General features: G+C 48.2%; 1 protein-coding gene across 1 annotated transcript in view; it reads left to right on the top strand.

Moving 5' to 3' along the window:
* Plekha7 (pleckstrin homology domain containing A7) overlaps positions 1-14,460 on the top strand; it is a 183,534-nt gene that overhangs the window by 121,934 nt on the left and 47,140 nt on the right. The window contains exons 5-9 of the mRNA XM_029535811.1: positions 3,608-3,719; positions 4,413-4,517; positions 8,009-8,081; positions 9,088-9,188; positions 13,808-13,983. Coding sequence (XP_029391671.1) covers positions 3,608-3,719; positions 4,413-4,517; positions 8,009-8,081; positions 9,088-9,188; positions 13,808-13,983 — 567 coding nt within the window. The remainder of the gene's footprint in view (positions 1-3,607; positions 3,720-4,412; positions 4,518-8,008; positions 8,082-9,087; positions 9,189-13,807; positions 13,984-14,460) is intronic.

Here is a 14,460-nt window from a genome sequence, read left to right as displayed (position 1 = left end):
AGGAGGCCCTGCAGCGTCATCCCACCGCTTGCTGTAGTGTATGCACCTGTCCCTCACAGCTTGTGACTGAGAGAGGTCCTGCTGTGACGACATGCCAGTGCTCGGAGCAAATGGCTTCCAGAACTTAGAGGTTTTTGCTCTGCCTGTGGGATTATGCACACTTTGTCTTGAGGCACAGAGAAAGCCACTGTATAGCTAAGGCCAGGGTAGAGTCCAGTCATTTTCCAGTGGGCTTCCTCCTGGCTGATTTTTGTCTAGTCTTCATTTCTTTTGTTTGGTACTGACAGGAGGCAGCTGAGCTAAAAGTCTTGCTCACTGTTTTGAACTTCAGCCCACACCCCTGCAGCAAAAGAATCTGTATTCATGTAGCTTAAGTGAGGGAAAGGGAGGTCTTTGTTTCAGCCATCCCACTGCACTGGGAATTCAGACAGCACAGAAACCCGGCAAGCAGGCTTACAGTGAATGGATTTTATGTAAGGACGCTAATAGTCTGAGCATGCAGGTTCTGTGGTCTCCTCTGTGGGATGCAGTATGCCTGAGGGCAGGCTGATGGGAGAGCTGTATGTCTTCTGGGGACATTTTTTGGGTGCAACTTATTAGTGGAGTCCATTCAGGCTAAGGATTTGAGGAAAAATCAGAGTCTGCCCCACCAGCCTCTTCAGTGAGGAAGATGTCTGCCCAGTGAGTGGAGCTGAAGCAGATGGACCTGAATTCCCTTTGTTGAATGATGCTCTCTCTGTTCAGTCATTTCTGGGTTTCCTGGCTTATCTATTCAGGAGGTTTCATGGATGCTCCTGTTGCTCAAATCAATGGGGTTAAACCTCTCCGGAAGCTTTCATGAGTGCCGGTGTTTCATCCAACTGAGAAAATTGCTTTGATTCTTTCTCCTATCTGTTTTTGATGTGAAATGAGTTACTGGTTGTAATTCTAGTAAATAGCTTGCGGTCATTTCCAAAGTCATCATTCAGTGTCACCCATGGTGAGAGGATCTAGCCAGTATCCTTTGAAGGCTGGCCCCGTTTTTGGACAGGTGGACTGTGTGTGTATCTTGTTCTCTCAGAGCTGGGTTGGGGGCTGTTGTTTGAACGGGGATTTGTTTCTGCAGTGTTAGTAGAGACAGCACAGTCACCTGCCTAGGGCAGATTTGGGTTTTCCTTCCTTACCCCGCCTCCCACCTCCTCCCTTCGATTTCAATGCTGTGGCTATAGCCAGTCCTTTTCCAGACAAACTCTCGATAACTGGCTCCTTCACCAGGAACTCTGTCCTCTTTCTTCATCCAAACCTCTGGTCCAGTTGTCCTTCTCCTCATGCTGTTGGCTGAGAGACCTCTCAGCCAGCCAGCACCTAGGCAAGGTATAACCCAAAGTGTGCACTCCTTCCGGTTTCCTGATGGAAATCCAGATAGTCTTCTTCATTGTCCTGTAGAGAAGGCATGGGGGAGCTCTCCATAAAAAGGGTTGTGTTTATTTAAGATGATTTAGATAATTTTAAAAATGTTTATGTTAAAATAAGCCCCAAATCAAAGCAGGCGTATCAAAAAGGACAGGCATAAACAAATGTTAAACTGTTTTTGCTTTGGGTAGCAGGACTACGGGACATTCCCATTCATTCATCTTTTTCATGTATCTTGTTAAATATCCTATAATATACATCTCAAAGGAGAGCCGAATGAACTTGATAAAAATTTCAGGTAAACCTCTGTGAGATTGGCTCTTATGTCTTGAATTTATTTATATGTTTATACGTGTTTGTGGGCACATGTGTGTGTGAGTGTGTGTATATGAGTGCTTATGTGTGTAGGTGTGTATATGTCTCTCTCTCTCTCTCTCTCTCTCTCTCTCTCTCTCTCTCTCTCTCTCTCTCTCTCTCTGTGTGTGTGTGTGTGTGTGTGTGTATCTGTCTCTCTCTCTAGTGGGAATCAGTTCTCGCTTCTACCATGTAGGTCCCAGGGACTGACCTCGGGTCCTCAGACTTGGAAGAAAGCACCTTTGTCCTGTCCCACTCACTGGTTGTGTCTTAGCTTTAGTCTCCTTCCCTCCTTCTGGAAAGCTGGGCAGGACAGGGTCCTGGGAGAATGGTTGGTTGCACTGCTTAGAGGCAGAGGGAGGACAAGGCAGCTTCACAGAGCCTCTTCCCACCCCCAGGCCGTGATCTTGCTGCCACAGCCTCTGCCAAGGGAGAGGCTGAGCCTGGTGACATTCCCTATCCAAGCAGGGAACAGTAACAACATTTTGGCTGGGATGGAAGCCAGGGGCAGGGATTCGGGGTGAGCCTGGCTGATAAGGAGTCAGCCAGCTTTCTGCCTTGTGCGAAGTACATCTGCTGCAGCTGAGCATCTCACAGGGCTGACCCATTGGGAAGCTGATGCCTCCTCCAGTGGGAAGTATAGTGGCCACACAACTTCTACAGAGAAGTCCCTGCCTGGGGCAGTGTTGGTGCTGTGACTTAGGGTGCTACAAAGTTCCCTGTCCTTTGAGCCGTGGCGGTACCTGAAGGGAGCATGGAATCTCTAGGTGAAGACTAGAATTTTTTTGTCACACCATAATCAAGTAAGTGATACAGGACATTCTGACCAGTTTTGTCTGGCCTGGATCTTCCAGCTTTGTCTTTTCATGGTCCTGGCTAAGTCTTGTGAAGTGCTTTCTCTGCAGTATAGTCTGCCTGCTAATCACCTGCTTGGATCCCGATGCTCATTGGAGCAGCAGACAAAATGCAGTCAAGGAACGAAGTGGTTTCTGCTCTCTGCTCAGGGACAGCCTACAGATTGTGGAGCTAGGAGGGTCTTGCCGTCATGAATCACACTGTTCAAAGATAGGTACTGAGCTTGAGTGAAGGCATTGACACTCCTGTGTGGGAAAGACTGGTACAGATATGGGCTCCGCAGAAGGCAGGTGAGAAGTTGTTCTTCCGTACCTCTTTAGAGTAGTGCTCCAAGCCTTGGGCCTCCATGTGGCTGGGCTGCTGGTGGGGATGCTTATGGTGGCTCTACATACACTCCATGGCTCCCTGCTCTCCAGGCATGGCACAGGGGGTTAATAGCTCCAATGGCTCTATTTTGGGGCAAATGGAGTGTTCCCAGAATAGGATTCTTTGTTGAATAATCTATTTTGGGAGGCAAGCCCCACTGGCGTTTATGTAAGCATTCTCTGTGTATGTCTGGGGGTGTGGATGTGTGCGCAAGTGATTTCTTGTTACTAATTATAAGCAGCTTCTTTTGGGAGTCAGAGAAGTGGAGGTGTATGTGTACAAGGGTGTGATGTCTCCCTCCTTCTGTGAAGAGTATTGTGTGCCTTGGGCAGTTACCATGCACATCGTACTAGGAGAATGAGTGTGGTACCTTAGGACCACAGACAGATAGTGCGGTGTGCACCCTTTTCTGGAATATTTGGCTGTGGTGATATGTCCATCTGTCATCATTTTGGTGTCCTGAAGCACAGGGACAGGTGGATATTATGGCCTTCAGTCTACAATCTGGGATCAGACGGCCTCCAAAAACTGGGACCTGAGTTGTTCTAAGGCCAGGCAGCTAGCTCCAACCTAGAACAGACTTAGCTTCCCACTCTGCAGCTTGGCACACACTCACTGGATCCCCCACACCTCCCTGCAGGCCACACCCACATATGTCGAAGCCAGAGAGAAACCAAAGACCGTCCAGCATGGTCAGTGAGACATCCACGGCTGGGACCACGTCCACCCTGGAGGCCAAGCCTGGACCCAAGGTGAGCTCCTGGTCACGGGTTCTTCCTTTCCTTTCTGTATTTTTCCAAGCCCCTTTATAATCAGGAGTCCATTAGATTATCATTAGTTGTGTGGTATGGACCCATAAGAAATCCTCCCCCAGGTACAGAGCAAGAAATGAAGGCCGAGAGAGGTGGTGGCCTCTTTCCAAGGAAACAGGAGGTTGCCGACAGGCCAGGACTGACATCTGGTTCTTGAATGCATTCGTCACTGTTGTGGAGTGTGCTCAGAAAGCAACACTTGTGTTCACATGTGCATGGTGTTAGGTCCCGGCGACTTTCAGTGACAGACAGGCCTGAGGAAAGGAAATGCCCACAAGTTTCTATGCTCAAAGTATAGGATCACTGACCTAGACAGGTGAACCAGATTGGGAGCCAAGTATTCGAAGCTGACAAAGTCAAGGAGTGAAAGGTGGGTTCATTCCAGGACGCCATAGCAGCAGCTCTTAACTTAATGGAAAATCCTTTAACGTCTCTGTGGGAACCAGTCGGGAAGTTCGCTGTGTCTGGGGCTTGCCATCTGACTGGGAGGGGTGCTGTGGCCAGCAGCATGCACTGACAGGGGAGTGCCACCGCTTAGAGAATGGCAGAGACCACCAACGGCCCTTCTAAGATACAAGCATGTGTGTGCCCCTCCAAGTCCCTGCCACTAGAACTGAGGTCTGCTCTTCCTAGATCATCAAGTCCAGCAGTAAAGTGCACAGCTTCGGGAAGAGGGACCAGGCCATTCGGAGGAACCTTAATGTTCCGGTGGTGGTGAGGGGCTGGCTCCACAAGCAGGTGAGGAGGCTGACGTGGGTGTGAGGTGGAAGAGTGGGTCTTGCTTGCTTCTCCCTCAGCCTAGGGAGGCTGTGGACAGTTAGAGACATTTCCTGTTCTAGAATTTTTTTGCGGCAGGCGAGTTCTGCCCTCTGTGCTCAATAACCTGTTTTTTTGTTTTTTTGTTTTTTTGTTTTGTTTTTTTTTTATGAGTGAGCTGTTGGCTCAAGGGTTGCAGTGTCTCTCCCCAGACCCACTTTACCACTTCCATCCCTGGTGCTCTGGGTGGCCAAGGGCTGGCCAGTGGGGGTGTGGGGTGACGATGGAGATGAAGCAGAGGCGCCTGCAGATTGACACCCAGGCTACAGTGTAAGTGGATGAGTCAGCCAGAATCCAGCTTCATGTTAGCCCTCTGCCCATCTGTCTTCCTGGTGCTAGTACCTTTGTTGTTGTTCAGCTACAAATGCTACCTTTTCCTTGCCTGGGATGCATGGCTGGCTCCCAAGCATGTGGAAGTCTAGATTTGCCAAATTCATTAACACCCCCATACACACACCCTCCAGCCACTTTCCCCAGGTCTTAGTAATAAGGAACCATCACTCCTCTCTCGGGCGCTCAGGGAAGAGACTCAGGATGCCATAGTAGCAGCTCTTAATGTTAATAGAATGTGCTCCAGCACCATCACCTGCCCCTTCTTTCCCCACCTCTGTTTAGCTGGGAGCCCCAGCATCCGTCTCCTCCTTTCTGCTACCCGCCCTCACTCTGTGCTTTGTCTTTGGTCTTCAGCCACCTCTGAGCTCCCAAGTCCAGAACCAGTCTCTTGGTCCCTCCTTTTTCTCCTGTTATTCCCTTACTCTTTGCTTCCCATGTTTTGAGGGCTCACACAGCAAGTGTGAGGAGGTAAATAAGAAGGTGCCTGCCCCGAGGAACTCCTCATCTGCAGAGGGAAACATCACACTGTCACCCGTCCCTAATCTGTTTGTTACCCACCAGCATCCACAAAAACCAATCAAACGCCCAGAGCAATGGCACCTATTTGACCGAAGCAGTTGTGAGAAAGTCTTGCGTTGTGTGATGTGTAGGAGGGGTTCCTGAGCATTCTACACTGTGTGTGGGAGAGGGGTTCCAAAGACCCTTCCCATAGAAGGGGAGCCCCAGAGACTCCTTCATCTGCCTCTGGTCTTATGTCTCCTCTCACACTCCCATCTTGTCTCTTTTCTTACATTTCTGTCTTCATCTGAGTAATTATCCTACCTGACTTGCCCTGTTAAATAAAGGACACTGGTTGGAAATGTGGCAGGAGAAAGGCCTGTAAAGTAAATCATTCTCCCACCTCCTGACCCTCTTGCTGCTCCCCAGCCATACGGGTCAGAGCATTGCAGACCTATAGCACAGGGTAGACTGTGTTCAGGAAAGCCGAGGAAGCTTTCCTGGGAACCAGCATTTGAACCATGTACGGAGAATGGATCAAGGCCTCCCAGTAAGAGGGAGGCAAATGCTATGGAGATTGCAGAAATCATCTGGCCAGTCTGCAGTCCTTGGAACTGACCATCAGATGACAACATTGACTTAATTTGGTTTTGGTACTTTAGTGTGTATTGGTGGAAGGGATATGTGGGGGTTGGCAGACAAGCCTCATGTTGTATTCAGGGTTAGAAACTGTTCTTTTGTTTTGACTCAAGCCTGTCAAAACTTCTGAATAGGGAAAGACTATTTTTTATGTGTGTGAGTATTTTGCTTGCATGTATGGATGCACCAGGCACTGCTCATGCCTGGTGGGCATAGAAGCCAGAAGAGGGTATTTCATCCCCTGAAACTGGAGTTAACAGTTGTGAGCTGCCATGTGGTTCTGAGGACTGAACTCAGTTCCCCTGCAAGAGCAGCAAATGCTCTTAACCACTAAGCCATCTCTCCAGCCCCGAGGAAAGATGGTTTAACAGCTAAACCCAACTCTGAGATTCTCCTAGGCCTTGGAGAAAACTGGTCTATAAAATTACTATTTTCCTTGTGACCAAGTCTTTTTGTTTAGTTTGGTTTTGGACTTTGTTTTGAGGAAATTTGATGGCAAAGAGAATTCAGATCTTTACTTTGAATGGAAAGAAAACAACAAAATCAGTCCTTTAGTAGAGAACAGAATTGGTTAGCTGAGAGCTTTATCTCAATTACCCAACATATGACTATTCAATACTATGTAAATTCACTTTTTAATCAACATGAATGAAGATATTTTATAGCCTAGATCCTAAAACAAAAACAAAACACATTTTAGTAAGAACTTATTATTCATAGGTAACTTCTGTTTTTGAATTTTCCTTTCTAGAAGAAAATGAGTTATAATAACTTGTTTCTAGGAGACCAGAAAACCTTACTTCCTGTGATTAACCATCAGTGAGTCTAAGATTAATATCTATTCAAAGAGTAGCTATTCAATAACATATTCATAGAAAAAGGGAGGGACTATAAACCATCAGTTAATCTGAGTTTAACGTCCTATTCCAAGAGTAGATATTCAGTAAGGTCTCATTGGTTTATTGAGCAGCAGAGGGTCAGAGATGTAGTTCAGTTGGTAGAGAGCACAGACTGGATCACAGGACCACATAAACTGACAAGGGTGGCACACTTGTAATCCCAGCACTCGGGAGGTGGAAGCTAAAGATTAGAAAGATGGGCAAGGCCATCCTGGGCTACATAGTGAGTTTAAAGCCAGCCTGGACTTCATCTTCACTATCCACATGAGACCATCTCATTAAGGACAGATAGATAGATAGATAGATAGATAGATAGATAGATAGATAGATAGATAGATAAGTAGAGAGACAGACAGACAGATGAGAGAAAAATAAAAGGGGCATGGTAGCACATGCCTTTAACCCAAGCACTAGGGAGTAGAGGCAGGCAGATATCCAAGTTTGGGGCCAACGTGGTCTACAGAGAGAGTTCTAGGACAGCCAGGGTTACATAAAGAAACTCTGTCTCAAAAACAACAACAAAATAAAAAATAAAAAGAAAGAGAAGCTCTGAGAAATTGGTTCATTGAGTAAGAGCATGCACTGCTCTTGCAGAGTTCTTAGCACTCATATCAGTGACTCTCCATGGCCTGTAACTCTAGCTCCAGGGGATCTAATACTCTCTGACCCCTATGGACAGACAGACAGACAGACACACACACACACACACTTACATCTTTAGATTTAGTTTGAATGTATGGGATCTTTCCTGCATGTATCACTGTGCGCCATGCGCATGCCTGGTTGCTGGTGTCAGATTCCCTAGGACTCCAATTACAGGAGGTTGTGAGTTTCCATGTGGGGTCTAGAAATTGAGCTTCAGTCCTCTGGAAGAGCAATTAGTGCTCTTAACTGCCGAGCCATCTCTCTAGCCCCCCCAAATAAATATTAAAGATAAAAATGTAAAGAAAGAGTGGCTGTGGGCATTGGCTCCGGCACTGGCTTCAGGTGAGTGGTGAGGTGGGATGTTGTGGGCCACCCTGACTGATTCTCTCTGCTTTGCAGGACAGCTCCGGGATGAGGCTGTGGAAAAGACGCTGGTTTGTGCTGGCCGATTACTGCTTGTTTTATTATAAAGGTGAGCTGCAGCCTCCGATCACCAAGGACCCCTTGTACTAGAGAGGATGTTTACAGAACACAGATGGGCGCTTTCTCAAATCTAGTCATTAGAACAGTGGCCTGAGTTTCTTAGCCCCTTACCCTGCAAGAGCGTTCACTGATACGTATGGTTGGTGGTTTCAGCTTTACCAGGCCAGTTCACAGGAGTTCAAATTGTTGAATTCAAGTAAGTAGGATTCAGTTACAGTCTCAAGACCCAGAGTCACATGGGCTTTTGCCCCATTTGGATGTAGGTTACCTTGGAGGTCCCCAGAGATCTGGGAAGCAGGGGAAATCACCCTGCCCTCTGGGTGTCTCTCCTGTGCCACTGGACAGGACACTCGAGTGGAATTGCCCATTTGAGCATACATAAAGTCTGGGATTGAGCAGGGTGGAATCGCCTATGGAAGAGGAAGACAAGCATAGATTCTGCTGAGTGCAATAAGGACACTGAAGTCCATAGGGTCTTCAAGGGAAATGGTAAAGGGTCATTTGGGAATTCTGAGAAGACCTTGGATTTGCGTTTGGCTTCTAAGGATGGGTAGTGCTTTGCCAGTGTGGGAGGAGACAGACGTTACAAGGAGACAAGTTACACTTGAGGAAAGTGCTAGATGCAGAAGCGAGGTGGGTAGGGACCAGATGCAAGGGCTGTCACAGAAGGGTGGGGACACTGGGCTTAGGGTTGTGTCTGGTGGAGATGAACCGAGTATGAGTTCAAGGGCCAACTCTGTCACTCTGCAGTGAGGGAAGATGTTCCACAGCACATGACATGCTGCCCGTTCACTGGCATGGTGAGCTGAGAGTGTCCACATGCCTGCCTCTGCCCTTGGGAAAATTGCCCTTTCGGCCTCACTTCTGTGGTCCTGCCCCCTTAGCGCCGAGGTGCTGGTAAGCATTTGGTGCAAGGAAAGGTGCTTGTGCAGTCTAGGTAGACAGGCTGGATAGGATTCCTAGAACGGTGTTGTGATGTGCTTTTCCATCCAAAGACAGCCGAGAGGAAGCTGTTCTCGGGAGTATCCCTCTGCCCAGCTACGTCATCTCCCCAGTGACCCCAGAGGATCGAATAAGCCGCAAGTATTCCTTTAAGGTATTCTTCTCCCATCTCAAACAATGTTCTCAGAAACACCTTTATGATGCAGCTGCTTTTGTAGACAGGAAAAGGAAGTTAGGAAGCAAGAAGGATTCAGACACAGACTAACAAGGTGTAAATGACAGAACAGACTCATGGCTGGGTTTGGTGGGCCCACACCTTTAATCCTTGTATCCAGGAGCCAGAGGCGGGCAGATCTCTCTCTGTAAGTCAAGCCAGCTTGGTCTGATCTAAGTAGCAAGCCTAGCCTAGCTAGAACTACATAGTGAAACACTATCTTCATTAAAAATTTTTTTTAAAGCTCGTCACCCCAGCCACTCTTCTATTCTGTAGCTCAGGAGCTGCTCTGAAACAATTAGGTTTGTTCAGTGGCTTCTAGAATTATCTTTAGTGGCTGAGTCTTTTTCAAGAAGCCTCCCCTTTGTGGGTATAGTGATTTTTCTGTTGCTGTGGTAGACACCATGACCAAAAGCAATGTATGGAATAAAGGGATTATTTTGGATTATGTTCCAGAGGGATGAATTCGTCATGGCAGGGAGGTGTGACAGGCAGGGCAGTGGGAACAGGAAGCCGAGAGTTCACATTTTAAACTATAATCGCAAACCAGAGCTTGAGCTTTTAGTCTCAGAGCCCACCCCAGTAGCACACTTCCTCCAGCAAGGGGGCACCATCTTAGCCTCATCAGACAGGACCGATTTGGAGCTGGATGTTTTTCATTCAAACTGTCACACTGGGGTTGGGTATCATTGGAGAAAAATGACTAGGGACCAGAAGAGACAGCCTTTGGAGTGGCATCGTGGGAGTTTGTCAAGGCTGTGTGCAGTTCATCTTCACACTGTGTTTCGGGGTGTGAGAGAGATGCTGAGAAAGTGTCTTTTTGTGGTCTCTCTCCTCCTTTCTGTACTTCAGCCAGTGGTCTTTCCAAGGTCTGATCTTGCTTGGCCCAGTTTGGCTCCCTCTTTAACAGAACATAAATCCGCAATGTGGCCGGCAAGGCCCTGAGGACCCTGCCCTGGCAGCCTCATAGCCTCACCACGTGCCTCCCTCCCCTTTGCTCTCTTGTGCCAGCCATGCTGGCTGCATCTGTGAGCATGTACACCAAGTGCTTGTGCTTCTCGGAGGCTGAGTGTCTTGTCTTCCTATCCAGGAGTTGTCTGAATGTCCATCTCAGATGATTCTGGGTCACACTCTTTCACAACCTCCCAGACTATGTGAGTGTGTGTGTGTGTGTGTGTGTGTGTGTGTGTTGTAGAGTATTTTGTGTGTGTATAATGTAGTACGGTGTGTATGTGTATAGTGTGTATGTAGTATAGTGTAGTGTTTTGTGTGTGTAATGTGCTGTGGTGTGTGTGTGTGTATAGTGTAATGTGTAGCATGTGTTTATGTAGTGTAGTGTTTTATGTGGTATGGTGTATGTGTAGTATAATGTGTGTTTGTGTAGTGTGTGTATAGTGCTTTTGTGTGTATGTAGTGTGGTATGGTGTGTGTGTGTAGTATAAGGTGTGTTTGTATTGTGTGTGTGTGTGTGTGTGTGTGTGTGTGTGCGTGTGGTGGCTGCACTAAGTCTGTATGTACAATTCAGAACCATAGGTGTCTTCCTTTCTCAGTGTTCCTTATTGCCTTGACACAGAGTCTCTCACTGAACCAGAAGCTCACCATTTTGGTTAGGGTACTGTTTAGCGAGCTCTGGGGATCCACCTGTGTCTGTGTCCCAGTGCCTGACACTGGGGTTATAAATACACACAGGCACACCTGGCTTTCTGTAGGTCCTGGGGATCCAGACTCAGGTCCTGATGCTCCCAGAGCAAGTGTCATTACCCATGGAGCTGCAGCCGCTAACCTCTTGGCAGCAATTGTTACATCGCAGTGCCCATCCACTGGCGTTTTCTTAGAAGTGGTCGTGAGTGGTTTCAGCCTTGTAAAAGGCTGTCCTCTGCCTTCTAGTGTGGTGCTTCTTGCCACGTTTGTGTAGTATACTATACACACCAGCACTCCGTAGATGGTGAACTATTACTCAGGGAATGCATCTGAGAATGTGTCGGTCAGTTGGTGGCCTTTGGATGTGCCTTCATTACCCACAAAGGTTCTTGCTGTCCTGAAATGTGATCTTGGGGTTTGAGGGGAGAGGAGCTGGGCTTCCTTCTTCATGTCCTTTTAGCACAGCTATCTTCTAGAGCAGCATGGTTTGGAGGTCGACGCCCTCTTACTCTCATCCCAGTTTCCTTTGGGTGCAGTCATGTAAATTAGGGCTGTGCTAGCTGAGGAGCACAGAGCAGAGAGGAAGGGATCCGCTCCCAGGCTTCTCACAGGGCCATGAACTTTTGTACATTGTACATAGCATTCTGGGTTTAGGTCACTGGGCCAGGTGACAGAGGAACTTGTGTCTTTCTTACCTTCACAGTCAGAGCATCCGAGTGCCTCAGCACAGGCAGAGTGAAGCTGGACACCTGGTCCTCGGGTGAGCAGCTGGGCACAAGCCTGCTGTCACATGACGAGAGAACAAGGTCCCGTGTGCTTGTGCATGACTCCTGTGGCAGCCGCAACTTGCCATGTCCCATTTGCTGGCAGGCTGGAGAACTGTATTTGCATGCCGGAAGAGTGCCCTAGGCTGACAAGGCTGCCCCTGAGGGTGCTTGTAGCTCAGCGACTTGCTCTTTCAAAAGACTGCACTGGAGACCCCCCTGCATTTGCGACTGGTGGGCAAGAGATTTCCTCAGAATGCTCTGTGGTGGGCAGAGAAGGAAGGGAAGACATGCAGAGATCTTGGGCCTCATGATCCAGGGGAACCTGTCTTAAGGATTTCTGCTGGTGTGTGGTAAAGTCTGCATGAGTCTCTTCTTGGCTTTACTGCCATAGCTCCTGCTTGCCGAAGCAGAGGGGACCAAAAGGACACCCAAGACATTCAAAATGGGGATAGGTTTCTCTGCCACTGTGGGGACCTTGACTGTAGGCCAAGTTTGGGTAGTGTCTCTGGGCACTGGGCTGGGTAGACTCAGATGTATTAATGGGAGAAACAGGCCCGTAGTTAGTATGCATTGTGGGCTGGGATGTCCAGTGTGGGGAGGAGTAAATGCCAGAGGCTCGTCTGAGAGCTTTTGTTCATCCGTATTGAAGGCATGCCACTCAACAGTTTAGAACTGTTTTCTCTGGCTGCTCGCTGCTGTGGCCTGCCTTTTATTCTAGGTCCACATTATCGAGTTAAATCTCAGCTTTCCATGAGACCATGAGCTTTACACAGAGAACCTTGGACTGGGAGTCAGACTAGGGTTAAAACTCTTCACTCACATTCAAGTATTCAACAAATAGTAAGCACATGTCTATGCTGGGCACTGTGCCTGCTCTTCCTGGGTACGGAGTGGGGAACAAAATCGGAAAGGCTCCTTTCTCATTTAGTTTGTAAAATGAGCAGTGTCCAGGAACGGTAATCACTCTCAGTGTCCAGGGGTGGTAATCGCCCTCAGTGTCCAGGGACGGTAATCATCCTCAGAACCTATTCCCAGATGGGGTGTGTGGGAGAGTTACTGAACCTCTCAGATCCATTTGCCTCATCTGCAAACCAGGCCTGTGCCTATCTCTCCAGGCTGCCGAGATTACAGAGACTAAAACAGTGGCCACACCCAGGGGCCACAGAGTGGGTACTTTAACAGTCTTCCCTTTTCTATACCATCTTCCTGTGCAGAGTGGGTGAGGTTTTCACTGTGAGGTTAAGGGGCAGCCCCTTAGCCGGGCATGGTGGCGCACGCCTTTAATCCCAGCACTTGGGAGGCAGAGGCAGGCGGATTTCTGAGTTCGAGGCCAGCCTGGTCTACAGAGTGAGTTCCAGGACGGCCAGGGCTACACAGAGAAACACTGTCTCAAATCCCTCCCCCCTCCCCCCCCCAAAAAAAAGAGGCAGATCCTTGTCTCCTTGGGCAAAGGATTCTTTTTTTTTTTTTTTTCTTTAAAGATTTATTTATTTATTTTATGCACATGAGTACACTGTAGGTGTACAGATGGTTGTGAGCCTTCACGTGGTTGTGGGAATGGAATTTAGGACTTCCGCTCTCTCTGGTCAACCCCACTCACTCTGGTCAACTCTGCTCCATCAGTCCCTGCTCGCTCTGGCCCAAAGATTTATTATTATAAATAAGTACACTGTAGCTGTCTTCAGACACACCAGAAGAAGGCATCAGATCTCATTACGGGTGGTTGTGAACCACCATGTGGTTGCTGGGATTTGAACTCAGGACCTTCGGAAAAGCAGTCAGTGCGTTACCCGCTGAGCCATCTCTCCAGCCCCCCGGGCAGAGGACTCTGATGGGGATCATCCAAGGTGCTAACCAGGTGCCTTTTTCTAGGCGTCCCAGAATTCCCAGTTAATGTCGATCAGCTATGCCTAGTTCTGTGGTGTTTTCTGAAAAGACAATAGCTGATTCTTTAGGTAGCTGAAGCACAGCAGACTGAGCCATATCGGTCTCTGGGTCTGGCAGTAGTGAGAAAGGAACATCTAGGTTGTGATGTGGAGACAAAGCGACCGACACTGGGGCTTCATCTGGAAGCGGGAAGACAGCCAGGGCACTCCTTATTCTTGTTCCCATAGAGAATGTGTGCTAACCTGCCTGTCCTCACACTCACAGGCTGTGCATACGGGGATGAGGGCCCTCATCTACAGCATCACCACAGCGGGCTCTCAGGTGGAGCACTCAGGCATGAGGACCTACTACTTCAGTGCCGACACCCTGGAGGACATGAACGCCTGGGTCAGGGCCATGAACCAGGCTGCACAGGTGCTGTCTCGCTCATCACTGAAGAGGTCAGTCCTGGGGGGGGGGGGGGGAATCTCCAGGGCAGAAGGCAAAGAAATGCCCTAGGGCTACAGTTCCAACCTTCATGCTGTGTTCAGGATGGTCAGCTCTCTCAAGTCTGTAATGGACCAAGTGCTCTAGGAGGAGAATGTGCAAATGCTAACACATTACACTCACTGGGCTGTAAGCTCTTCTAGACAGCATCTAAGGGTCATAGCTGCCGTGGAACCACACACACACAGCTTTTCTTATTTTCGGTAGAATGGGTAGAGATATTCCAAATCACATGTCAGGTAAATTGATATCCTTTAAAATAACTTCTATTCATGGAATAGATGAATAAGTTATGTTAGGTTTCTTTCTTACCTTTAAATTTTTATTATATTTTACTTATGTATTTGTGTGTGTGTGTGTGTGTGAGAGAGAGAGAGAGAGAATACTTATGCCGTGGCACTACTGTGGAGATCAGAGGACAACTTTCAGAA

Source organism: Mus pahari, chromosome 1 (assembly GCF_900095145.1).
Source record: "Mus pahari chromosome 1, PAHARI_EIJ_v1.1, whole genome shotgun sequence".
In the NCBI taxonomy this organism is placed as follows: domain Eukaryota; kingdom Metazoa; phylum Chordata; class Mammalia; order Rodentia; family Muridae; genus Mus; species Mus pahari.
Note: the sequence above shows the minus strand (reverse complement) of the source record. Positions and strands in the feature narration are given on the sequence as shown.